This window comes from Carcharodon carcharias, chromosome 1 (genome assembly GCF_017639515.1).
Source record: "Carcharodon carcharias isolate sCarCar2 chromosome 1, sCarCar2.pri, whole genome shotgun sequence".
Lineage (NCBI taxonomy): Eukaryota > Metazoa > Chordata > Chondrichthyes > Lamniformes > Lamnidae > Carcharodon > Carcharodon carcharias.
This window is the reverse complement of record NC_054467.1, coordinates 263,198,030-263,224,711: the sequence shown is the minus strand read 5'-3', so window position 1 is coordinate 263,224,711 and position 26,682 is coordinate 263,198,030. Positions and strand designations below refer to the sequence as shown.

Sequence of the window (26,682 nt, the reverse complement as noted above, 5' to 3'; positions counted from 1 at the left end):
TTGTTCTGTACCGCAAGAAGCAAGGGACCCAGCACTGTGGTCTTTGGAATCCAACTGGAAATACCCTTTGAGTGACAAAAACCCCTGTGGACCATTGCCCTTTGCTTTGTCAATGAACCATTTTGCGTCCAATGTGTGGAAGAGGTGTCCATGTTAGAATCATCAGGCATAGGCTTGGGGTAGAGTTTGTCTGATGGGCTGAATGGGCCTTTTCTGCTATGGTTGTGCTTGTGTTCTTGTTAATTGGAGCTACTGACTGGTTCATTTTGTTTCCCTCCGTAGTGCAAGGTAATAGTATGGCTAACAAGGGACACTATGGAGACGCGGTGGAATATTTTACAGAAGCAATTAAATATGATCCCAAGGAGTATCGGTAAGAGGCTGTATCCAATTTTCAACATTGCCAGTTTGGTCTCTGAGAGGGTTGGGCTGGAAGTGATGTGGGTCCATCCTAGTATCAGTCACCACAGAAGCTTGTATGGAGGATTAAAACATTTGCGTTTATGCAGCGACTTTCAGCAATGCTGGCCGTCCCAAAGTGCTTTACAGGCAATAAACTGCTTCTGCAATCAGCTGCTGTTGAAATGCTGGGAATGTTGTAGCCAATTTGCACACAGCCAGCTGCCATAAACAGCACTGTGTTAATGACCAGATAATCTTTTTTAGTGATGTTGGTCAAGAGGTGAATTTTGGCTGGGACACTGGGAGAATTATCAGTCCAGGTGCAGCTCATGTCTTTCAGACTCAGATGAGTATGCTACCACTGAGCCAAGGAATAGCCCTGGTACTGGAATCCGTCCAGTATCATGTTGGACTTAAGAAAGCGGTGTTTTGTTTCAGTTGTGATTGTCATGCCTTTTCATATTTCCCCTCTATCAAGTAAATCACAACATTCAGTGTCGAATAATAGGATTTAATTGAGTCTATCCCTTCCAAATGCCGGTTAGTGTAAATGGAAATTCATGAGAGTGGAGCTGAGGCACATTAGTGTCACAATGCAGAGGGAATACTTCACCTGTGCTGTACCTGCCCTGGGAATGTTTGATGGGGACAGTGTAGAGGGAGCTTTACTCTGTATCTAACCCCGTGCTGTACCTGTCCTGGGAGTGTTTGATGGGGACAGTGTAGAGGGAGATTTACTCTGTATCTAACCCTGTGCTGTACCTGCCCTGGGAGTGTTTGATGGGGACAGTGTAGAGGGAGCTTTACTCTGTATCTAACCCCGTGCTGTACCTGTCCTGGGAGTGTTTGATGGGGACAGTGTAGAGGGAGCTATACTCTGTATCTAACCCCGTGCTGTACCTGTCCTGGGAATGTTTGATAGGGACGGTGTAGAGGGAGCTTTACTCTGTATCTAACCCCGTGCTGTACCTGTCCTGGGAGTGTTTGATGGGGACAGTGTAGAGGGAGCTTTACTCAGTATCTAACCCCGTGCTGTACCTGTCCTGGGAGTGTTTGATGGGGACAGTGTAGAGGGAGCTTGACTCTGTATCTAACCCCGTGCTGTACCTGTCCTGGGAGTGTTTGATGGGGACCGTGTAGAGGGAGCTTTACTCTGTATCTAACCCCGTGCTGTACTTGTCCTGGGAATGTTTGATAGGGGCAACGTAGAGGGAGCTTTACCCTGTATCTAACCCTGTGCTGGGAGTGTTTGATGGGGCAATGTAAAGGGAGCATTACTCTATGTTAAACCTGTGCTCTTGCTGCTCTGAGAGTGTTTGATGGGACAGTGTACAGGGACCTTTACCTTGTATCGAACCCCATGCTGGGAGTGTTTGATGGGACAGAGTACGGGGAGCTTTACCCTGTATCTAACCCCATGCTGGGAGTGTTTGATAGGACACTGTACAGGGAGCTTTACCCTGTATCTAACCCCATGCTGTGAGTGTTTGATGGGACAGTGTACAGGGAGCTTTACCCTGTATCTAACCCCATGCTGGGAGTGTTTGATGGGACAGTGTACAGGGAGCTTTACCCTGTATCTAACCCCATGCTGGGAGTGTTTGATGGGACAGTGTACAGGGAGCTTTACCCTGTATCTAACCCCACTCTGGGAGTGTTTGATGGGACAGTGTAGAGGGAGCTTTACTCTGTATCTAACCCCGTGCTGTACCTGTCCTGGGAGTCTTTGATGGGACAGTGTACAGGGAGCTTTACCCTGTATCTAACCCCATGCTGGGAGTATTTGATGGGGATAGTGTGAAGGGATCTTTACTGTGTATCTAAATTGCACTGTACCTGCCCTAGGAGTGTTTGACAAATTCCTGAGTAATTTTTGGTTTGACTTTGATTCTTCCACAGGCTGTTTGGAAACCGTTCTTACTGCTACGAGAGACTGAAGCAATATAGTCGAGCACTGAGTGATGCTCAGATTGCAGTGAACCTGAACCCATCATGGCCAAAAGGATATTTCAGGAAAGCGAGAGCATTAGCTGGAGTTAAGGTATCTTTCATCTCGGTTTTGCTCTGAAACTTTTGTGCCTGTAACAGAATACTTGGGGCTTATTCTGATCGTTATGGTTTTTGTGAACGCTGCTTCATTACACTTTGAGGCTTTGTACCCCTGCTATTGAGGGCAGTCGACTCCTCACATCCCCACGTTAATCCCTTCCCTTCTGTGTGATTGTTGCTGTGAACCCATACTCTACTGTTGCTTTTTATTAGGCCGCCATTCCTGGCTTCCTATTAAAAACTGGACCTTGGTCACTGGCCAGAACAGGTACTGTTGATCTGTCAGAACCTGAAACCCCAACTATCACCGAATGCTCATGGTCTTCGTATGTTGTGCCAAATCATGTTCTTTTCAACCAACCTTCAATGTCTGCTGTGAGTTGGTTGAAGAAGACCAATTTTGTGTATTGGTGAAAAAATAGACAGGCTGTCGAAGCGTTTCACCTTGCACTCATCAGGACAGGTGCAAAAATGCCAAATTTCAGAGAGCTACATGAGAAAAGGGTGCTGATTGATTTAGCAATGCCATGAGAACATACCAGGGAAATGTCTCGACCAGAGTCGGCTTGCCAATCAACCAGCAACCGTTTCTTGTGCAGTGTAAATTGTTGCTCGCTTTGAAATTTGGTATTCGTATGTCTGTCCTGATGAGTGCAAGACGTAAAGCTTCAATAACATGTCTCTCTTTTTCAGCAATATACAAGTTCTGTGCTACCAAGTGACCAAGACTATTTGTGTGTCATATTCTTCAGATATGGGGAATAATGATGGACCACTGCCCATCCCACATGGGGAGGGACCATGTGTATTGCCCATCTCTGGTTGTCCTTGGGGGCATTAAGAACCGATCCTGGAGGAGTGAAGCTGCGTGTAGACTGGAGTGGATAGGGATGGCAAGTTCCCTTCCCTGAAGGACATTAACAAAGCAGTTGGTCTTTGTGACAGTTTGACAACTTCACGGTCACTCTCCCTGGTGCCAGTCCCACAAACTACCAGATTTGCTGAATTCAAGTTTACAACTCGCCATGGTGGGATTTAAACTCATGACCTCCGGGATCGCTGCTTCAGTACGAGGACCTCACACTCCCACATCCCAATAACTTCTCACACAGAGGCTCCATCCCTTCCATCAGCCCTTACCATCTGATGAGTGGGACTAATTCCCTGTGCTTACACAAGCAATCATGCCTTTTTTTTATATCGCTGTCATTATAACCTCAGGCCTTTCCTTTCACATGCAGAGATATATAGAGGCCATAGAGGCTTTTCAGGAGGTGCTGAGAATTGATAGTTCCTGTAAAGATGCCGAATGTGAACTACTTCAAGTCCAGATGCAGCTAATGATGGTGAGTAATATAATGAGAGGCAATGAAGTGGTATATTTAAATAGGGATTAAAGGGGCAGTGGCCGCATAGATACAAAATTGAGAGATAGAAAGCATAGAGCAGCGGTGAATGGTCATTTTTCAGGCTGGAGAGAAATGCTGTTCCCCTGAGATTCTATTGGGACCACTGCTCCTTGTGATGTAGATTAATACCTGGGTATACAAGGCATTATTTCAAAGTTTGCAGCTGATATGGAACTCTGGATTCAGGTGAATAGTGAGGACTATAGCGACAGACCTCAGGAGGGGGCATTTGGACTGGTGAAATGGGCAGACTCGCGTCAGGTGAGATTTAAGGCAGAGGAGTGTGAAGTGTATGTCTTTTGGAAGAATGAGGAGAGCTGGCTGTAGGTACGGTTTCACAAATCCATGATGGCAAGAAAAGCTGGGAAGGCTTCTGTTTTAAAAAAAAAGCATATGGGTTTCTTGGCCTTTATTAATAGAAGCATGAAGTACAAAACGAGGAATATGGGGTGTGTGTAATGCGAGGGGCAGTGAATGTGGATGTGTATAATGGGAGGGGCAGAGAGTATGGGGGTGGATAATGGGAGGGGCGCTGAATACGGGTGTACAGGGGCAGTGTATACGATTGTGTGTGATGGGAGGGGCAGCAAGCGCCGGTGTTTCACAAGAGCTGAATGCTCCTTGTGTGAGCTGAGCTTGTCGCCTATGGTGATCCTGGACCTCAGCAATACCCGGAGTTGCTGATGACTGACTGTCCAGTGGCCCTGGCTGGGATAGCCTGTGTTCACCCTTGGATCCTGCATCTGCGAAGCCCCCCATTGTTGAGCAGCCAACATACAATGCCCACTTGCATATGAAGACTTGAGCAAAGTTTTAGGAGTTGCCCCCATGTAGAGGGACCCAGCAATCATCCATCCCTCTGGGAGGGATGAGGAGGGTAATAAATAGAGGATGTTGTTGAACCACAGCACTGTCCTTCAGTGTCTTCTGAGTCTGTTGGAAAGATAAATTAATTTGTTTTTGCCAAACCCCGCTGTTACAAGGCAAATGAAACAAGCACTTTCCAGACAGGGAAGTCTTCTAAACAGCAGTGAGACCGATGATGACAGTTCTGGAAATACTCGGTAGGCCTGTTAGCATCTGTGGAGAGGGCAAAAACGGTCAATGTTTCAGGCCGATGAACTTTCATCAAAGAAACCAAAATTTCCTTTCGTCCTATGAGGAAAGCGTCATCAACTTGGAACGTTAACCCGGTTTCTCTCTCTGCCGATGCTACCAGACCTGCTGAGCACATTTCCAGCATTTTTCTGTTTGTATTTCAGATTTCCAGCATCTGACGCATCTTACTTTTGCAGTTGAATGAATCTGATGAATTCTGGTTTAATGGGATAAATGTTTACTAGACTACTGGGAGAACTTAGGCATGGACTTGATGGAGCTAAATGGCTTCCTGTGCCATAAATAACTTTAACCCTGTGACTTTAATTCCGTAATAACCTTCAAAAAAATGGTGTTTCTCATCCACCTGAATCATGGAATGGTTACAGCACAGAAGGAGGCCACTCCACCCATCTCATCTGTGCTGCCTCTAGTACCACTCTCCCCCCCCCACCCCTCACCCCTCCTCACAACCTCTTTTCCCCATATCCCTACAAGTTTCCTTTCTTGAGATAACTGCCCAGTTCCCTTTCTAATACCCCAATTGAATCTTGCCTCTACCACACTCAGCTGGTGCATCTCACATCTGAACCACGCACTGTGTGCAATTGTTATTTCCCAGGTCACCGTTGCTTCTTTTGCCTGTCACAAATCACCCTCTTGTTCGGTTCTAGATCCTTCCGCCAATGGGAACAGTTCTTCATATCTACTGTGTTCAGACCTGTCGTGATTTTAAACACCTCTATCAAATCTCCTCTTAATCTTCTCCAAGGAGAACAATCCCAGCTTCTCCAATTAATCTATGTAAATGGAGTTCCACGCCACATTCTTGTGAATCTTTTCTGCACTCTTTCTAACGCCTTCATATACCTCCTAAAGTGTGGTGTCCAGAACTGGATGAAATACTCCATTTGAGGCCAAACCAGTGCTTTATACAAGTTTAACATAGCTTCCTTGCTTTTACACTATGTGCCCCTATTAATAATGCCTAAGATAACTGTGCTCTCAACCTGTCCTGCCACCTTCAATGACATATGGACATAGAAACCCAGGTCCCTTTGCTCCCACTCCCCCCTTATAATGGTACCCTTTACTTTATGTTGCCTCTCCTCATTTTTCCTACCAAAATGTATAACTTCACGCTTTGCTGCATGAACTTTCATGTGCCACATGTCTGCCCATTCCACCAACCTATCTGTGTCCTATCACTGTCCTCCGCAATATTTACAAGTTTTATATTATCTATAACTTTTGTAATTGTGCCCAATGTACCAAGATCTAGTTCATATGTTAAGAAAAGCGGTGGTCCTAACATTGATCCTTGATAATGCCACTATAAACCTTTCTCCAGTCGATAAAACAACTATCCACCACTACTCGCTGTTTCCTGACACTCAGCCAATTTTGTATCCCTGCTGCTTCAGTCCCTTTTGTTCCATGGGTCCTACCTGTGCTGAGAAGTCTCTAATGTGTCATTTTATCAGATACCTTTTCGAAGTCCACATGCACTCCATCAACCGCGTTACCCATGTCAACCTTTTATCCCATCAGCCAACTCTATGAGCAAGTTAGTTCAGCACGATTTGCCCTTAACAAATCTGTGCTGGCTTTCCTTAATTAATCCACATTTGTCCTGTTAGTTTTTGTCCTGGATTATTATTTCTAGAAGCTTCCCCACCACCGAGATTCAGTTGACTGGGCTGTATTTGCTGGGTGTATCCTTGCACTCATATATGAACAAGGGTGTAAAATTTTCAATTCTCTGGCCCTCTGGTGCCGCCCTGTATCTAAGGAGGATCGGAAGATCATGGCCAGTGTCGCCACAATTTCCACCCTTGCCTCAGTATCCTTGGATACATCTTGTCCGGCCCGGTATCTTAGCAATTTTAAGAATAACCAGCCTATCTTAATACCTCCTCCTTAGCAATTATTAGCCTTGTTTGATAGACAGCCCCTCCTGACAATGCAGCACTTTCTGAATGCACTGCACCGGAGTGTCAGCTTGGATTTTTTTTTTTTGCCAGAGTCTCTGGAGTGGGATTTGAAGCCATGTTTCCTGAAGCCCAACTACCTGAGCTAAATGCTAGCATAACCCCAACCTGTATTGATAAAGCACCTTGAAAGGTCTGTGCTCCACTCGTTATGTATTGAAGTGGTGTTTATGTAGGCTGGTGTTATCTTGGAGCTGTTTGTAGGCGGTAGACACGTTGCACTCACTTATCACCCCTGAGAAAACTGAGTGGGGCTGTTCTTTAAGCTGCGACTCCTGATCCCTCTCCCTTCCTATTTAATATTGAAACCTGTTGTGTGTTTTGAATTTGCAGGAGCGAGGTTTTACTCAGCAGCAGTGTGAAGAGATTCTAAGTAAATATGGAAGCTTAGAACAAGTACTATTGTCTTCAGGTGAGAACCTTGCTTGTTACGTTACCTGTCTGTCTGGCTGATCCCTCTCGTCTGTCGGTAGCAACAGCTTGTACTTACATAGCACCTTTAGCATAAAATGCCCTAAGGCACTTCACAGGTGTGCTTTCAAATAAGGTAGGCCTTAAGCTGTGTCCTTAAGGTGCTGAGTGAGGTAAAGGGCATTAGGGAGGAAATTCCAGAGCTTAGGATCTGGGTAGTTGAATGCATGAAGTAATTAAAATCAGGATGCTCAAGGGCTCAGAATTGGAGGAGTGAGGCCAGGCAGGGATTTAAAACGAGGATGAGGATTTTAAAATCGAAACTTAACCAGGAGACAGTGTAGAGCACTGAGCACTAGGGTGTGATGGGTGAATGCCCCATTGTGACAGTAAGAGTATGGGTAACCAACCTGGAGTGAGGTGGAATATTCAACTCCAGAGGTACGGCTGAAGGTTTTGTGAGTCCTGATGGACTTCACTCTAAGGTCTTGGCTAGTGAAATAGCTGATGCAGGCAAAATACTGCAGATGCTGGAAATCTGAAACAAAAATAAAAAGTGCTGGAAAATCTCACCAGGTCTGACAGCATCTGTGTGGAGAGAAAGACAGTTAACATTTCGAGTCCGTATGACTCTTCAGAACTAAAGAGAAGTAAAAATGTGGTGAAATATATCCTGTATAAGGGGGGTGGGATAGGTGAAGCTGGATAGAGGGTCAGCGATGGATGGAGGCAAAGGAGAGATTGCAGAAGATGTCATAAACAAAAGGTCGAAGGGGTGTTAAAGGTGGTGATACTGGCTAAAGGAGGTGTTAATGGTGACATTAAGAGTAGGAAGCAGGATGAGCAAGTGACATATGGCCCTAGTCGGGGGGAAAAAACATCGAAATATTATCTGAAAGGTGGGGATAAAACAATGAATGAAAATGGAAATAACTTAAAAAAAAATAATAAAAATAGGTGGGAAAAAAAATATATATATATATATCTCAATTAAAAGATAAAAATGAATATTTGACAAAGGAGGATCAGAAAGGGGTGAGGATGGAGGAGAGAGTTCATGGTCTGAAGTTGTTGAACTCAATGTTAAGTCCAGAAGGCTGTAAAGTGCGTACTCGGAAGATGAGGTGCTGTTCCTTCAATTTGCATTTAGCTTCACTGAAATGGCAAAAGACAGGGAGGTCTGGGTCATGCTTGTGGACAGACCGAAGGTGTTCTGCAAAGCGGTCACCCAGTCTGCGTTTGGTCTCTCCAATGTAGAGGAAACCGCATTGGGACCAGCGAATAATGTGGACCAAATTGAGCAAGTGAAATGCTGCTTCAATTGAAAGGAGTGTTTGGGCCCTTGGAGGGGGGGAAGTAAAGGGGCAGGTGTTGCACCTTCTGTGATTGCATGTGAAGGTGCTGTGGGAGGGGGTTGATGTGCTGGGGATGATGGAGGACCAGGGTGTCCCGGAGGGAACGATCCCTACGGAATGCTGCCAGGGGGGTGAAGGGAAGATGTGTTTGGTGGTGGCATCATGTTGGAGTTGGCGGAAATGGCGGAGGATGATCCTTTGAATGCGGAGGTTGGTGGGGTGATAAGTGAGGACAAGGAGGATCCTATCATGGTTCTGGGAGGGAGAGGAAGGTGTGAGGGCAGAGGCGCGGGAGATGGGTCGGACACGGTTGAGGGCCCTGTCGACCACCGTGGCTGGGAAACCTCGGTTAAGGAAGAAGGAAGACATGTCAGAAGCACTATTTTGGAAAGTGGCATTATTATAACAAATTCGACAGAGGCGAAGGAACTGAGAGAATGGGATGGAGGAGTGTGAGGAGTTGAAGTCGAGGTAGCTGTGGGAGTCGGTAGGCTTGTAATGGATGTTGGTGGACAGTCTATGACCAGAAATTGAGACAGAGGTCAAGGAGGGGGAGGGAAGTGTCAGAGATGGACAACGTGAAAATGATGGAGGGGTGGAAATTGAAGCAAAATTAATACATTTTTCCAGGTCCAGATGAGAGCATGAAGCAGCACCGAAACAGTCACCGACGCACTGGAGAAAGAGTTGTGGGAGAGGACCTGAGTAGGATTGGAGCAAGGGATGTTCCACAAACCTCGTAAAGAGACAGGCATAACTGGGGACTGAGCTCACTTGCCATACTTTTTTGTTTTTATTTAAAAGACTATTTCCTTAAATTTAGACCCTGCTCTGCTCACTGAAGTCTCGCTGCTTACAGCCCCGCTCTGCTCAGAGTTGGATACATATCGCTGTTCCTTCACTGTCGCTGGGTCAAAATCCTGGAACTCCCTCCCTAACAGCACTGTGGGTGTACCTACACCACATGGACTGCAGCGGTTCAAGAAGGCAGCTCACCCACCACCTTCTCAAGGGCAATTAGGGATGGGCAATAAATGCTGGGCCCAGCCAGTGAAGCCCATGTTCCATGAATGAATAAAAAAAAAATAAAGGCTGGACAGACTAGGCTTGTATCCGCTGGAGTTTAGAAGAGTAAGAGGCGATTTGATTGAAACATATAAGATCCTGAGGGGTCTTGACAGGGTGGATGTGGATAGGATGTTTCCTCTTGTAGGAGAATATAGAACTAGGGGCCACTGTTTAAAAATAAGTGGTTGCCTATTTAAAACAGGGATGAGGCAAAATCTTTTCACTCAGAGGGTCGTGAGTCTTTGTAACTCTCTTCCTGGAAAGGCAGTGTAAGCAGAGTCTTTGAATATTTTTAAGGCAGAGGTGGATAGATTCTTGCTAAGCAAGGGGGTGCTAGGTTATCGACTGTAAGCGGGATGCAGATTTCAGGTTACCATCAGATCAGCCGTGATATTAAACGGCGGAGCAGGCTCGAGGGGCTGAATGGCCTGCTCCTCCTCATTCGTATGTTTTGGATGTTGGGCTGCTTCCAGCTGTCTCAGTGGATAGAAGAGGGGTGGAGACTTGGCAAAGCTATTGGGAATTGCAGCGGGCTAGGAGGAGGGAAGATTGGAAGCTCGGACTAAGTGAAAGTCTATTGGTGAGTTCGAGTCCGCTCACAGCCTCACCATTGGAGGTTAATGTAAGTGTACCATGCAAAGGAGGCCATTCGACCCATCATATCCCTTTGACCCCATAAATTGTCTTTGAACATTAATTGTTGAACCTACTTCAGCATCTCTGAACAGTTTAATTTTGTTCACTGCCTCTACTCTCTTCCATCTTTATTTCAGCTCCAAAACCCCGAAACAGCCATATTAACACAAGCGTATATGTATCGGATGAAGACGATAAGGACTTTGTACGTGTGAAAAAATCCAAAAATAAACCTGCCTCACTGTTAGTGCAGCCACAGCTGCAGCAGCCAAGGTAAGTGCAGCATCTGTTTAGAGCGACACCCTTCATAGTCATTTGGGCAAGGGTATTGAGGGTTACCGAACCAAGGCAGATATCTTGACTTAAGATACACATCAGCAATGATCTAACTGAATGGCACAACAGGCATGAGGGGCTGAATGGCCTCCTGTTGTTCCCCTGTACCCAGTCACAGTTTCATCATCATAGAAAGTATCTGTAACTCTCTTTTGCAGAACATAAGCCAAGTGATGCAGTTGTAGATGCACAGAAAGGAGACCATGCAGCCTGTGATGCCTGCTGCCTGTCCTCCTCTTGCCACAGTTTACCGCTGCGCCCCCATCTCAGTGGGTATGTTACCGGACTAGCAATCTAGAGGTCCAAACTAATGCTCTGGGGACATGGGTTCAAATCCCACCATGGCAGCTGGTGGAACTTAAATTCAATTAATAAAATATGGAATTGAAAAGCTAATCTCAGGAACGGCGATCATGAAACTGTCACCAATTGTCATGGAAACCCATCTGGCTCACTAATGTAAAATAAAAATAGAAAATGCTGGAAAAATCTCATCAGGCCTGACAGCATCCGTGGAGAGAGAAACAGAGTTAATGTTTCGAGCCTGTATGACCCTGCTTCGGAGCAGCTTCACTAAGGCCCTTGTGGAAAGGAAACCTGCCGCCCTTACCTGGTCTGGCCTACACGTGACTTCAGACCCACAGCAATGTGGTTGGCTCCTAACTGCCCTCTGAAATGGCCTCGCAAACCACTCCGTTCAAGGACAGTAGGGGTGGGCAACAAATGCTGGCCTTGCCAGCGCCACCCACATCCCATGAAAGAGTAAAGAAAAAAGCTCGAACCCTATTACCCTGCCTTTTCCCCGTTTCCCACAATATTTGTCTTCAAGTCTTAAATGCTTTAACTGTTAAGGAAGTCAAAAAATAAACTTTCCCATTCGCTGATGGTACAAGGACTAGTGGACACAGATTTAAGGCTTTGGGCGAGAGATGTGGGGGAATGTGAGGACAAACCTTTTTATACAGTGAGCAGTAATGACCTGGAACACACACTGTCCATCAGGTAGCTGGAAACAGAGTTGATTAATGATTTCAAAAGGAAATTGGATGAGCAATTGAAGGGAATTAACTGGCTGTAGGGACCAAACAGGAGAGTGGAACCTGGACAATATCCAGGGTTGGGCTCATAAGCGGCAAGTAACATTTGCGCCACAGAAGTGCCAGGCAATGACCATCTCCAACAAGAGAGAATCTTAACTATTGCCCCTTGACATTCAATGATATTACCATTGTTGAATCTCCCATCATCAACATCCTGATGGTTACCATTGACCAGAAACTGAACTGGACTAGCCATATAAATACCGTGGCTACAAGAGCAGGTCAGAGGCTAGGAATCGTGCGACCCCCCCCCCCCCCCCCCCCCCCCCCCAAAGCCTATCCACCATCTACAAGGTACAAGGCGTGTGATGGAAGAATCTCCACTTGCTGAGTGCAGCTCCAACAACACCCAAGAAGCTGGATACCTTCTTTCGCTTCATCTTTTCCCCCTTGTGGGAATGTACCTCGACTGTACCCAAACTACCTCCTCTTTCAAGGTAGCCTGTTGTTCCGTTACAGTTTGGCCTGCTACTCGTTAATTCCAATTTACCTGGGCCAGATCTGTTCTCGCCCCATTAATTATTTTTACTCTTGATTTCGCCTTGTCCCTTTCCGGAACCAATCTAGACCTTACGATGCAATGATCACTGTCCCCTAAATGTTCCCCTACTGACACTTGATCCACTTAGCCCACCTCATTGCTGAGAACCAAATCCAGCAATGCCTCCTTCCTCTGGCCTGGAAACACACTGATGTAGAAAATTCTACCTAACACTTTAGAAACTCTTCCTCCTGTTTGCCCTTACATTATTACTATTCCAATCTATATTATGATAATTAAAGTACCCCATTATATATATCTATCCCACTATTGGTGGCCTATAGAATGAACCCAGCAGTATAATGGCACCCGTATAGCTTCTTAACTCTAACAAAATAGATGCTGCCCTTCGTCACTCTCTAGCACTGTAATATTCTCCTAAATCGTTACTGCCAGCACTCCTCTTTCCTTCCTTATTTTCCCTGAATATCTTGTTATCCTGGAATAGTTAGTACCCAGTGCTGCTCTTTTTTGAGCCGGGTCTCCGTTATAGTCACAGGATCATATTTTCACTTGGCTACCCGTACGTGTAGTTCACCAACCTTACCTACCACACGCCATTCGTTCACATAACATGCACTGTACAGCTAATTTAGAAATTAGTGCATTCCCTATTACTCTGACCAGACGTAACTTCTTAGTATTTTTTGATTCTAGTGCTATCTGCCTTGCCCAATCCTTTGCACACCTTGGCAACGCTCCCCAGCCCCTCCCCCCACCCCACCACCCCTCTGATATTACCTCCTGGTTCCTGTCCCTTTGCCAAGCTGGTTTCAACATTTCCCAGTCGCACCAGGATATTGGTCATGGCCCAGTTTTGTATATTCATATTTTTAATCTCTCTCTGCCTGTGTTGTCTGTGTTAAATATGTTTGATCTCTCTTTCCTTTGTGCTGTTACACTCTGGTTCAGGTTCCTTTTTGTGTTCAAATTGTAACGTCGGAAGTCTTGTGTTTTTCAGGGAATTGTTTCCGATCTGGATTGGGAACGTAACCACTCGAATTACTGAAGAAGCATTGCGCACAAAGTTTGAAACGTGAGTCACTTAATTAGATGCTGGAAGCAACGGATTGCGGAAGGCACCGGAGTTAGGGATAGGGCTTTATCGCACGGCGGGCTCGCAAAAATATTAGTGCCGCAGCTGGTCTGTAAATCTGCTCCCTGTGTGGTTATAAGATCATCGCTACGATCTTGTCTGTGGGCTGGAGGAGGGGGCTTTGTTCCAGATTCCAGCCCAGCAGACTGAATTGGTGCCCCACTTCAGGAAAGATCTCTTGAGAATCATTCAGGGGCTGCTTGCCTGCTGGGTGAAGCGGCATCACGGAACCCCCAGACCTTGGCTCAGAGGCGGTGTTTAAGGGGCGGAATCGGTAGTTTGGGGAAAGAGTCGCTCTTGGCTGGCCTTCCTACTTTAACAAGAGTTGTAAAGTAAAGTATCCTGACTAGCATGTGGCCGGCAGGAGTTAAGCAAGAGGATCCTGGTGTCCTAGATAGATTCCTGAGTTTGAACCTTGGTAGCGGCACCAGCACTGGCTTGACCTTAAGATAAAAGCAAAAAACTGTGGATGCTGGAAATCCCGAAACAGAAACAGAAATACCTGGAAAAACTCAGCAGGTCTGGCAGCATCTGCGCGTAGGAGCACAGTTAACGTTTCGAGTCCAAATGACCCTTCTATTTGTACTTAGTTCTGTTGTTAGTCCTGCTGTTCTGGCTTGACATTATGTCCTCTACTGTTCCAAGCCGCTTCTCCCTGCAGGAGAGGTGTAGAGCTGCCTCCTCCCACTCTTCCCCTCTCCAAAGAGTCACGTTTGTAGGCCTGGGCGGGGAGTGACCAACTCCTTTGTTTAATTTATTGGAACAATAGCCCGAGTTTGCTGAAAATTCCTTTGTGTTGCCACTGCAGTGTTGGAATCATACACAGCATCCGAATGCTTCAAGATCGCTTTTGTGCCTTCATTAACTTCACGACCAAACAGGGAGCGGAGCGTGCCATTGCGGAGTTACAGGTAACGGAGCGTACGGACTGTTTCTGGCAGGTGCACCGTCAGGACTGTCCTCCTGCTGTGCTTTCCTGAGTAAAATGTTTTGATATAAAACTCCCAAGGTGGAGTTGCATTACTTGCCAAGGTCCGAGCAGTGAAAAAAAATTGTTTGTCATGAAGAAGCAGTGTGTTCACCCCTCTGGAGTAACTTGGAATGTCCTCACCACCAGTGGGAGCTGCAGTGATGGAGAATGTAGAGGACGAGCAAAGGCCTGAGTGAAGGTTCTGGCTGACCGCCAGCACCAGACAAGACATCTTCAATGAGTGGCAGTCCCGGCTCATTGCTGTGAGCTGTACTGTACCTTACTCACGGTGACTGCATTAGCCTGTTCCTACTCCGGCTCTAGTTCTCTTCTTTCTGTTCCGGATTGCCTGAATACAGGAGGTTCAAGCCCGTGGAGGAGTCAGCAGGGTCACTAGTTTCCCGGTTCCCCGCTCTGCCGGGGGTTGCAGTGATTTATGGGACAGCTCCACACAGAGGAGGATTCAGTATTACTGGGAGGGCAGGCAAGAGGGGAAGATGGGAAGATGGGAGGCGGGAGGGCGGGGGAGGGGTGGGCGGGAGACGGGAGGGCGGGGGAGGGGTTGGGGGAGACGGGGGAGGGGTGGGCGGGAGACGGGAGGGCGGGGGAGGGGTGGGCGGGAGACGGGAGGGCGGGGGAGGGGTTGGGGGGAGGCGGGGAGGGGTGGACGGGAGGGTGGGGGAGGGGTTGGTGGGAGGGCGGGGGAGGGGTGGACGGGAGGGTGGGGGAGGGGTTGGTGGGAGAGCGGGGGAGGGGGTGAGCGGGGGAGGGGTGGGCGGTAGACGGGAGGGCGGGGGGGTTGGCGGGAGGGTGGGGGAGGGGTTGGGGGAGACGGGAGGGCGGGAGAGCAGGGGAGGGGTTGGCGGGGGAGGGGTTGGCGGGAGATGGGAGGGTGGGGGAGGGGTTGGGGGAGACGGGGGAGGGGTGGGCGGGAGACGGGAGGGCGGGGGAGGCGGGGAGGGGTGGACAGGAGGGCGGGGGAGGGGTTGGTGGGAGAGCGGGGGAGGGGTGGGCGGGAGAGCAGGGGAGGGGTTGGAGGGAGGCGGGGGAGGGGTGGACGGGAGGGCGGGGGAGGGGTTGGTGGGAGAGCGGGGGGAGGAGTGGGCAGGAGGGCAGGGGAGGGGTTGGTGGGAGGCGGGGGAGGGGTGGGCGGGAGACGGGGGAGGGGTGGGCGGGAGGGCGGGGGAGGGGTGGGCGTGAGGGCGGGGGAGGGGTGGGCGGGAGGCGGGGGAGGGGTGGGCGGGAGAGCGGGGGAGGGGTGGGCGGGAGGCAGGGGGGTGGGTGGGAGGCGGGAGAGCGGGGGAGGGGTTGGCGGGAGGCAGGGGAGGGGTTGGTGTGTGGCAAGGAGGTGGCGAGAGGCAGGGTGGGTCGAAGGGGCGGGAGGACGGGGGTGGGGCGTGTCAGGGCACGAGGGCGAGGGGCTGGCTGCAATCTTGGAAGGTGGGTGGAAGGGATGGCAGGAGTCGAGGGATGTGGCTGGCAAGAGACTGGAGTGCGGACGGCAGGAGATTGGTGTGTGGTGAGGGGGGGAATGGTGGGGGAGGGGACGGCGGGGTACTGGAGGGTGTGGGAGAGGGTGTTGGGGGACTGGAGCGTGGAGGGAGGGGATGGTGTTGGTCTTGGGACCCGTAGGCCTAGGCCATTTAACCCCTGTTGTCTGTCCTGCCATTCAGTGAGATCGTGGCTGACCTGTGAATTAAGTCCATTGTTTTTTAGTTTAAAAACAGAGTTGAGGGCCGGCACAGGGGTTAGTCAGGAACTGGAGGATGCGGGCTTGCACTGGCAGACTGGTGTGGGTGGGTGTCTCTGGAAATCAGGTGGCAGCTGGACACAGGTAGGATGGAGAGCAAGATGCGGTGAGAGACCAGAATGTCAGAGGAAGGCAGGAGAAAGGGGGAGGGCACGATGCTGAACTTTGACAGAACTAAAACTTGCGCTGTTTGAAGGATGGACTGCGGTACGTGAGGAGCAGAGTGCGGCAGGATAAGGGACAGTAGTGACGGTCACTATCAGGAGTTAGAGAGCAAAAGGGGACAAGAGATGAATCAGCTCAGAGGAGCCTCCCAGAGGTGGAAACATTTTCAAGGATGGAGTTCAGAGATATCGAGGGAAAAAGAAGCATTTGTCCCTAGAGAGGAATCATTCAGCAGTGAGGCCAAGAGTCAATAGCTGGAGAACGGAGCCGTCAGCAGTGGGAGAATAAGGAATTGCGCTGGAGATCAGAGGAGATAGTGAGGACACGAGCGTCAGTAGATGGAGACAATGCAGCTAGCAGAACTTGCAAGAAAGGCTGTTTGAAGTTTGCTCCATGCCGTGTCTGAGTTTGCTGCTGCTCCACTGATTGCTCTCCCTCCTTTCCACAGGGTACTGAACTTGAAGGCACCAAGCTGGTGATTCGCCATCCTGACAATAATTATAAAAACCTTGGAGCAGCCAAGACGGCTGCTCCAGCCGTTAAACCTTCACTTGTGTAAGTAGCGCTTGTGTACTGTGCCCTCTGCTGCTGCAAACTCTTCCCAGACCAGGGGCAGATGGGATCTGACGCTCACTGTAGATTCACTAGCAACACCGCTGACCCCCACACATCTATTGCGATTTGTTCAACCCCACCACCCACCCACCTGCCCCTCCATTCCTGCCTCCCATTCTCCATCCCGCCCCCCCCCCCCCCCCCCCCCCCCCCCCCCCGGCGACTAACTGATCTCTCACTCACACCTCCAACAGGGAGAAGGTGAAAATCCCACCCACCATAGAGTGCCATTTCTGGAGGAACATCGGCTGCGTCTACGGAGACAAGTGTCGCTTCCGGCACATTCCACAGCACAAAGGCGTGGACAGCAAGGTCTCTCAGAATTAAACATCGACCAGGCGCACGTACCTTTATTTATATTTCAAAAGAAGACCCCCCTCGCCCCAAGTTGTGACAACGAGGCGGTGCCAGATAACGGACTGCGATAACTAACGGATCAGTGAACAGAACGAGTGATGTACAATAGAGGATGTTGCTGTCTCCTCGACTGCGGTAGAGCCGTTTTTGCAATCATGTCTGCGAGAGACAAGCAAGGACACTTTTGAGTTGGAAAATGAACTTTAAAAGTCTTTCCGCCGAATGTGGAGGAGAGCAGGAGTTACAAGGAGGGGTTCCACGTGTGAAGGAGCAGGGTTTCCAGTGCTGTTTGTACAAAGAGTGATTGAACATTCCCAAGGCACACGGGCCAGAGGTTCAGGACTGCAATGTGGCAGTCATCTCTTCAGTGGATCTCTGGAGCGTAAGCACGAGTCTGCAGGCATTGCAAGTTCCCCCCACCCGCCTCTGGGATTAAATGGTGCAGCCTGGGTGCCCTTCCAATGGACAGCCTTGACCACAAGTGGCCCATGCTTACTGTACTTGGTCTCGTGGTTAGAGGAGTTGGGGGGGGGGTGCGTGGAGATCACTCGTCACCTGCCCTCCTGCTGTGGGAGGCCTGACTGGATTTAGTGCTCGTCCCTTCTCTGACAGAAGGAACCCAGGTAATGGAATGCTATTTGGAGGCAGAGCTATCCCAACCTCCCTACAGAATGTGGGAAGGGCTTTGCATTTTAATATTTCCTCCTGTGGGGAGTGTTCCTGGCTTGGTTAAAAGCCCCAAATCAGGAATGAGCTGTTTGGCGGGTTGTGGGGGGGGAAGGGGGAGGGTGGAATCAGACTATTCCTGAAAATGTCACCCTCCAGCATGGAATACTGTCGTGATGATCACCCTCTGCAGAACGGACAGAGTGAGCTCTGTGAATTCAATGTGCTGTCAAACCTCCTGTCCACACTGTCTTGGTGTGCCTCGGGCGTTTAAGTTGAAAGTTGTTCTCGGAGCTGCTGGCTGTGGGCTTGCTCCTGGAGACAGTTTCCGCGCTGCGATCCCACCTTGTTCAACGCTGCCTCAACTCCTGGTCTTTGTGTTGCCATACCTGCAGTTGTGCCGATTGATTCCATAAACCATGTCTACAAATGTGTTTAAGGGTTGAGGGGGTGGGGGGGGGAGGGGGTTTGTTTTGAACCTGCTCTCTGCTCCCTATTGTGCCATATTGGAGGCATTGCACTCTGATGATTGTTAAAATGTTGCACCCTGTAATAAATTAGCTGATTTTACCTTTTATAAAATGCACAATGCCTTTATTTATATATATATATATGATATATATATATATATAAAAAAAATCAAGTTTCTATAACAGGATACGAAATGATTGGAGGAAAATGAGCAGTGCCAGAGACTGCAAATATATGTCCAGATAAAATCCCACTCAGACTCTTGTATACTTCGTCTCTTCCTTTACCAGCCTTGGCTCCTGACACACACCTCAATACAGCATGGTGAGCCACACATAACGCTGACACATTGGCTATTGGTTATCCTGAGAATCCTACAAGTCAGCACCAGGTCACTTTAGACTTGATGGATACACAGGTTGATACTGGTTAGTGAGGGTGTTTCTAAAGATCGGCTCCTTAAACTCACGAGCAAAGTTTTTTTTTTAAACTTGCTGGCTGAAATGACTTCACCGAGGTTTCTAAAGACTCTGCTAATGAGAAACTTTGTTCTATTTCCAATTGATTTTCAAGTTATCCTGTATTGTTTCAGTCTGTCAGACCCAACTCTTGCTGCCAGCCTTCTCCCTACAACCATTTCTGGAGAGTGGGCAAACGTCACAGTGTATTCCTCCTGCTCAAACCTCGGCATGTGGAAAGGAGATTGATTCAGTGCTCGGGTAATAATGACTCCAGCTGAGGTGGAGCAAGTTGGGAGAACAGGTTGGTCTCAGATTGTGCATCTGGTGGCAGGAAGATGGTCAGTCCTTGCAGTGCTTGTGGTGTGGGGGGTGGAGATGGTCAGTCCATGCAGTGCTTGTGGTGGGGGGGAGGTGGAGATGGTCAGTCCATGCAGTGCTTGTGGTGGGGGGTGGGGGTGGAGATGGTCAGTCCATGCAGTGCTTGTGGGGGGGGTGGAGATGGTCAGTCCATGCAGTGCTTGTGGTGTGGGGGGTGGAGATGGTCAGTCCATGCAGTGCTTGTGGTGGGGGGGGTGGAGATGGTCAGTCCATGCAGTGCTTGTGGTAGGGGGTGGGAGATGGTCAGTCCATGCAGTGCTTGTGGTAGGGGGTGGGAGATGGTCAGTCCATGCAGTGCTGGTGGTGGGGGGGGTGGAGATGGTCAGTCCATGCAGTGCTGGTGGTGGGGGGGGGTGGAGATGGTCAGTCCATGCAGTGCTTGTGGTGCGGGGGGTGGAGATGGTCAGTCCATGCAGTGCTTGTGGTGGGGGGTGGGAGATGGTCAGTCCATGCAGTGCTTGTGGTGTGGGGGGTGGAGATGGTCAGTCCATGCAGTGCTTGTGGTAGGGGGTGGGAGATGGTCAGTCCATGCAGTGCTTGTGGTGGGGGGGGGGGGTGCGGGGTTGGGGGGGAGGTAGATGGTCAGTCCACGCAGTGCTTGTGGTTGGGGGGGTAGGTGGTCAGTCCATGCAGTGCTTGTGGTGGGGCGGGGGGGAGATGGTCAGTCCATGCAGTGTTTGTGGTGGGGTAGGAGATGGTCAGTCCATGCAGTGCTTGTGGTGATTGGAGGGAGGGGTAGGAGATGGTCAGCCAACGCAGTGCTTGTGGTGGTTGGGGGAGGGAGGGGTGGGGCAGGGGAGGAGATGGTCAGCCCATGCAGTGTTTGTGGTGGGGTAGGAGATGGTCAGTCCATGCAGTGTTTGTGGTGGGGTAGGAGATGGTCAGTCCGTGCAGTGTTTGCAGTGGGTGTGAAACAGGAACATAACAAATAGAAGCAGGAGTAGCCCATTTGGCCTTTCAAGCTTTCAAACAGATCATGGCTTATCGTCTACCCCTTATCCCATTCTTCCCACTCCCCTCAAATCCTTGGTGCCATTGGTATCCAGAAATCTATTGCCTTCTGTCTTGAACATGCTCAATGACTGATCTTCCACAGCCCTCTGGGGTAGGGAATCCCAAAGATTTACCACACTGAGTGAAAAAATTCCTGCTCCTTACAATCTCTGGGGGCAATGGTGATGTAGTGGTAGCGTCACTGGACTGGTAATCTAGTGGCCTAGTAACCGAGGCTAATCCTCCAATTAATAACATTTGGAATTGAAAGCTAGCCTCAGTAATGGTGAAACATTGATTGTTGTAAAAACCCATCTGGTTCACTAATGTCCTTTAGGGAAGGAAATCTGCTGTCCTTACCTGGTCTGGCCTTCATGTGACTCCAGACCCATAGTAATGTGGTTGACCCTTAACTGTCCTCTGAAATGGCCTAGCAAGCCACTCAGTTCAAGGGCAGTTGGGGATGGGCAATAAATGCTGGCCTTGGCAGTGACACCCACATCCCATGAAAGAATTTTAAAAAAATAGCCTGCCCCTTATTCTGACACTGATCCCTGGTTCTCAACTCACCAGCCAAGGGAAACATTTACCCTGTCAAGCACTGTAAGAATTTTGTAAGCTACAATGAGATCACTTCTCATTCTCTGAAATTGTTGCACTATCTCTTCAATCTTTCCTCATAAGACAATCCCACCATCTCAGGAATCTTTGTTGCACTCCCTCTATGGCAAGTATATCCTTCCTTCGATAAGTAGGCTAAAACTGTACACAATACTCCAGGTAAGGTCTCACCAAGGCTCTATACAATTGCAGCAAGACATCTTTACTCCTGTACTCAAACCTCATTGCAATGAAGGCCAACATACCACTTGCATATTAGCTTTCAGTGACTAGTGACCAAGAACACCCCTTTGGACATCAACACCTTCCAACCTCTCACCATTTAAGAAGTATTTTGCCTTTGTTTTCTCTACCAAAGTGAACTTCACACTTATTCACTTTATTTTCCATCTGCTATGCTCTGGCCCAATCACTTGGCCTGTCCAAGTCTGCTTGAAGCCCCCTTACGTCCTCCTCACAACTTACATTCCCACCTAGTTTTGTGTCATCATCAAATTTGGAAATATTACATTTGGTCCCCACATCCAAATCATTTTTATAGATTGTGAACAGCTGTGGCCCAAACACCGATCCTTGTGGTACCCCACAGCTAACAGCCTGTCACCCTGAGAATGACCCGTTTATTTCTTCTTTGTTTTCTGTCTGTTAGGGATGGAGCAATGGTCAGTCCAGTCAATGTTTCCAAGAGACAGTGGCTTTTGTGGCACTTTGTCAATCTGAGTCTGACCATTTGCCTGTTGGCCATCTGCCTTCACTTGTGGAGCTACAGTGGGCAGCATGAGTTTCTGACCAGTCCATGTTTCAGACAAGAGCGTGGTCTAAGCTGAAGCGGCGTCAATCACTTCCATTGATTCTTGTGTTTGACTTTGGTGAAGTGAGATGGCCCTTCATGAGACCAACTCTCCCTCAGTATGCTCATTAAGAAGTTGCTATGGGATCAGACTATTCCCTATAACAGCTTCCCTGTGCACATTCCAAACACATGACCACTACCATCTAGAAGGACAAGGGCAGCAGATAAGTGGGAACACCACCACCTGGAGATTCCCCTCCAAGTCACTCACCATCCTGACTTGGAAATATATCGCTGTTCCTTCACTGTCGCTGGGTCAAAATCCTGGAACTCCCTCCCTAACAGCACTGTGGGTGTAGCTACACCACATGGACTGCAGCGGTTCAAGAATTCAACTCTCCACCACCTCGAAAGCAGTTAGGGATGGGCAATAAATGCTGGCCCAGCCAACAAAGCCCATGTCCCGTGAATGAATTTCAAAAAAATTCCATCACATCTAGCCCAGAGGATCATGCACGTATGTAGGAATGTATATATGTGTTGACACCCATTTTTTTCCAGCCAAGGCATTCTGAACCAAGGCAATGGTTTGGGTGGATGTCCTGTCCACTAGAGGCTTAACCTAAGCTGGGTTCATGGAGAAAGACCTTCGCCCTCCTGGCCCAAAAGGACTGTTGTCCAGGCTGAAGTAGGATCAATAATTGACATGTGCCCCATGTATCTTCAAGATTTCCTGCCTTGTTCCCATGGAAAGAGTTCAACTACAACACCACTGTGCTGTACTTTCAGAATGCCTGGAACAGACTCTCCAGCCCAATGATGCTATTCGTTGCCATTAATGAAGATATGGAATAGGACAGGTGAGAGCTTCAGGAGGGAGGCAACGATCCCAGACCCAAATAAAACCCAATTGTTCCCAGCAACTTTGAAGGCTGAGCGAGCCATTGAGTGAAATGTTTTAAAATCAATAAAGCAAGTTTCTCTGAATTGTATCGCACTCCACAATATCATCCTCTATGTGCCTCATGAGAGCAGCTTCAGTCTGATGTCAGCTGTGGATAGCACCTGTGTCTCAGTCAGGAGGTCGCTCGCTCAAGCTCTCACTCCAGAGATTTGAGACAGTTCTAAATCGGCATTTCAGTGCAGTACTGGGAGAGTGCTGCACTGCCAGGTTAGGGTTAAACCATGAGATCGTCTTGCCTTTCAGGTGGATGTAAAAGATCCTGTTGCACTATTTCGAAGAAGCCCAGTATCCTGGCCAATATTTACCTGCCAGTCACTATCAGCGAAAAAGATTATCCAACCATTATCACATTGCTGTTTGTGGGAGCTTGCTGGGCATACATTACTACAGTGTTCCCTACATTACATCAGTGATTACCCTTCAAAAAAATAATTTGTTGGCTGTAAAGTGCTTTGAGACTTCTGGAGTGGTGAAAGGTGCTGTAGTTAATTTGCGCTGGAACACTATGGGAAACTCTTCCTGCACATGCACAGCAACGGTGGCAGATGCAGAAAGTGGGGGATGCTTTCAAGTGCAGCTGGTTTTTTATAACTCATTTCATCAGAATCATGTTAGGATTGAATTTTCCCCCAACATATTCTGTCCATTTGTCTGCAATTATTATTAAAGTTCTCATCAGAAATGCATTGGGCTTTTGTATTTCTTAATAGGTCCTTTTGCTGATGGTATTAAAATGACTTTGAGAAGTGTCAAGCTGGATGGGCTTCCTACATCTTGCATTATTGATCAATGTTTACTATTGTCTACAAATGAATGTATTCTTCAGTAGTTGGGCTCTCCCCTGTTCACTTTTTATAATTCTTGCACCTGTGATAAGAGCCTTTATTCACCACAGTTGTTCAGTGTTTTGAATAAACATAGTAAAATATTAAATTAAAAAAATCTTCACTCAGTGCGGGGCTCGAGCCAGTGACAATGACCTGTGCGGCAACTGGGATTTGCTGTCACCCTGCTCCTGCCACCAGAAAGACATCCGGGTCAGTTGTGCAAGCTCCGGTGGCTGTCCTTCAGTCCTTTCTGATTACTCCAAAGCTTGTGCAACAGCATCCGAAGAACTATCTGAAAACGATATTGGTGTTTTGTTAGTTTTGTCTGAACTGAGATGATCTCACCTTGTGCTTGAGTTGTGCCTTGGGCAGGATCCTATTCACTGGTCTCTGAAGGGCAGTGTTAAGGTGAGTCTGTGATCCCTGGTGCTGACTGGGGGGGGGGGGGGGGGGGAAATGAAGGAATCCAACCAGGCTACCGTCTGCTCTTCTCTGTCATTCATTCTTGAGACATGGGCATCGCTGGCAACACCCTCAGCACACGCTAGAGCCAGTGATTCACTTTTGTAAGCGTAACCGCTGTTGGAGGAAATGTGGCAACCAGTTTGCACACGGCAAGATCCCACCAACAGCGATGTGATAATGGCTAGAAAATCTATCTTAGTTATGTTGATGGAGGGATAAATAATGGCTATGGCGACCCATGTGGGTTTTGAGACAATCCCGGTTTCCTGGCAACTTTCACTGACGCCAACCTTTTACCACCAGATCTTTTATTTCAGTGAATTCAAAATGGCAGATGGCCATGGTTAGATTCAAACTCACTTTCTCTTTGCTCCTACTCCAAGCCTCTAGATTCAGTGCATTAAACTGTGCTGAGTTTACCTGGTCTCAGGTGAGAGCTCCAAGTTGTATTTGATCTGTTTCTAGGGTAAAATCAGTAAGCGTACAGTTTCCAATTGCAACCTGATCGTCCTGGGAGAGCACTGCACGTGAGACCATCAGGTGAGGACCATGTCTGAGCTTGGCTATGATTTCCCCCCACCATATAATCTAGCCTACCCAGCCTCACGGACAAGCAACTGCAATTTGGACCTGGATACGATGGACCCATCCCGCAGCGGATTTCCAACACAACTCAAAGAAGAACATGGGAACTGCTAGTCAGAAAAAGAGAAGCCTTTATCTGTTTCACCTTTGACCTCCCTGGTTGTCATATGGTACGAAGATGATGGGAGTTGTTGAATCAATCTGTACCAATTAGTCTAAAACAAACCCAGACAGGAGGGTAAGTGGAGATCTTTGGAAGCATTTGTCCAAAAGTCACCCATTCCGTCCAAACATTCTGACCTCCCTACATGTGATCTCAAAACCCCAGATATTAGAATGAATCAGTACTAACTGCTTCCACCATCTCTCCAGCGGTCCTGTTTCCCAGATTGAACACTTGCTTATTGAAATAATGTTTCTGTTCATGAAGGTGAATAGAATCCAAGATACAGTACAGGTTCTCCTCTACAGGATGAGGTGAGAGGTTGGAGGGAGCGGTGGGTGGAGGCAACCACAGGAAGAATCTACCCTAATGTAGTGAACATGTTGGACTGCCTGCGACAATTCCTTCATATGTTATTGGACCTTCTGTGCAGGGACTTAACGTGTCTTTCTAACTTCCAGCTCCTCCCCACCCTACCCCATCCACCCTAGGTCATGGCTGTACCACAGCAGTAGAGGTTTGAATGAGTTGTGGCAGTAACCCAGCACAATGACATCACACACTCAAGGAGCCACATGTTTGGAAGCCTTTGCGAGTGAAGGAATGTGAGGGTGGAGGAGAAGATGAGATTAACAAGACCAACTTTTCCTCCTAAGGGTGATGGGAGGGACAGTTGAGCTGACTGGGGGGGTGGAGGGGTGGGAAGGCTAAGTAGTTCGAGCCCAATGATTTTGAGCTTCTAGAAATGAATGATTGTTGAGACTGCCAGTTCATCTCAGAGCTCCCTCCCCTGGTTGTCTCTGTTGGAACAGGTCCCAGAGATGAGTTCCCTTTCATAATGAATTGCCTTGTGGGCTCGTGCTTTCTAACTAGACTTTGGAATTGCAATGATAACAGTCTGGAACAGTAATGGACACAACTTCATGTTGTGTATCATTAAGATAATTGTAGCTTAAAAGCTCTACAATCACATGACAAGAGGAGAGTTATATTCCTTCTGTGCACTGCAGTATGAATACTTACATCTTTGGGTATAAATTCATCTTGGGTGTCCCACAGTGCTGTTTGGCGGAGGAATTCCAGAAGTTCGACTCAGCAGTGATGAAGCAATTGTGATATATGTCCCAATTGTGTGAGACCTGGAAAGGAACGTAGAACTGATAGACATTGCTGTCCTCGTCCTCAGTAGTGAAGGTCACAGGAGAGGGAGTTACTCTTGAAGTTTCTGCAGTGCACCCTATTGCAACCACAGGATGCCGGTGGAACGGGGATGGAGACTGGCAACTCGGCTTCAGGTGAACTACTGCGCTCTGCATGGTGCTGACAAGCTGGTTGTTGAGGTTGCACCAGCACGGCGAGTGGAAAGGATTCCAGGACACCTGCTGCTGTGGACCTGACCTGGGTCAGCCTTCTTCACCAGGAGCCCCTTTCCCCACCTGCACAGGGAGCCTAAGCTCCAGCAATTATTTGTGAGCTGCCATAAGTGAGTCCCCCGAGCAATGTAGATGTGGCACAGCAAGCAAAGGTTCAATACTGAGTTCAGTAAACCCCTTGCACTGTTATGAAGAAATAAGGATTGATGCTGGTTGCTCTGAACTGAGACTGCGTCATCATTCCCTCTAAACCCCATGTCCCATCAACCACCTTAACCACTTTCCTTTCCAAAGGTACTGACTCATGAGGGTTTTATTCGCTGGTCAGCCTGTCATGGCCCTTTTACATTCTTGGGATCCACCAGAATGCTCCATAAGGACAAGGGCAGAAATGTCATGGGAACACCACCTACAGGTTTCCCTCCAAGCCACATACTATCCTGACTTGGAACGATATTGGCGTTCCTTCAAAATCCTGGAACTCCCTCCCTGACTGCACTGTGGGTGTACCTACACCACAGGGACTGCAGCGGTTCAAGAAGGCTGCTCACCACCACCTTCTCAAGGGCAACT

The 26,682-nt window shown here is 48.4% G+C and overlaps 1 protein-coding gene across 1 annotated transcript; it reads left to right on the top strand.

Moving 5' to 3' along the window:
• Nucleotides 1-258: 258 nt before the first annotated feature.
• On the top strand, nucleotides 259-18,739 carry LOC121277691. Its single transcript, XM_041187354.1, has 9 exons — nucleotides 259-373; nucleotides 2,302-2,443; nucleotides 3,693-3,797; nucleotides 7,283-7,361; nucleotides 10,557-10,692; nucleotides 13,358-13,432; nucleotides 14,301-14,403; nucleotides 16,826-16,932; nucleotides 17,187-18,739. Exons 1-9 carry the CDS (start codon nucleotides 297-299, stop codon nucleotides 17,317-17,319), a joined length of 957 nt encoding a protein of 318 aa, XP_041043288.1. The 5' UTR covers nucleotides 259-296; the 3' UTR covers nucleotides 17,320-18,739.
• The last annotated feature ends 7,943 nt before the right edge of the window (nucleotides 18,740-26,682 follow it).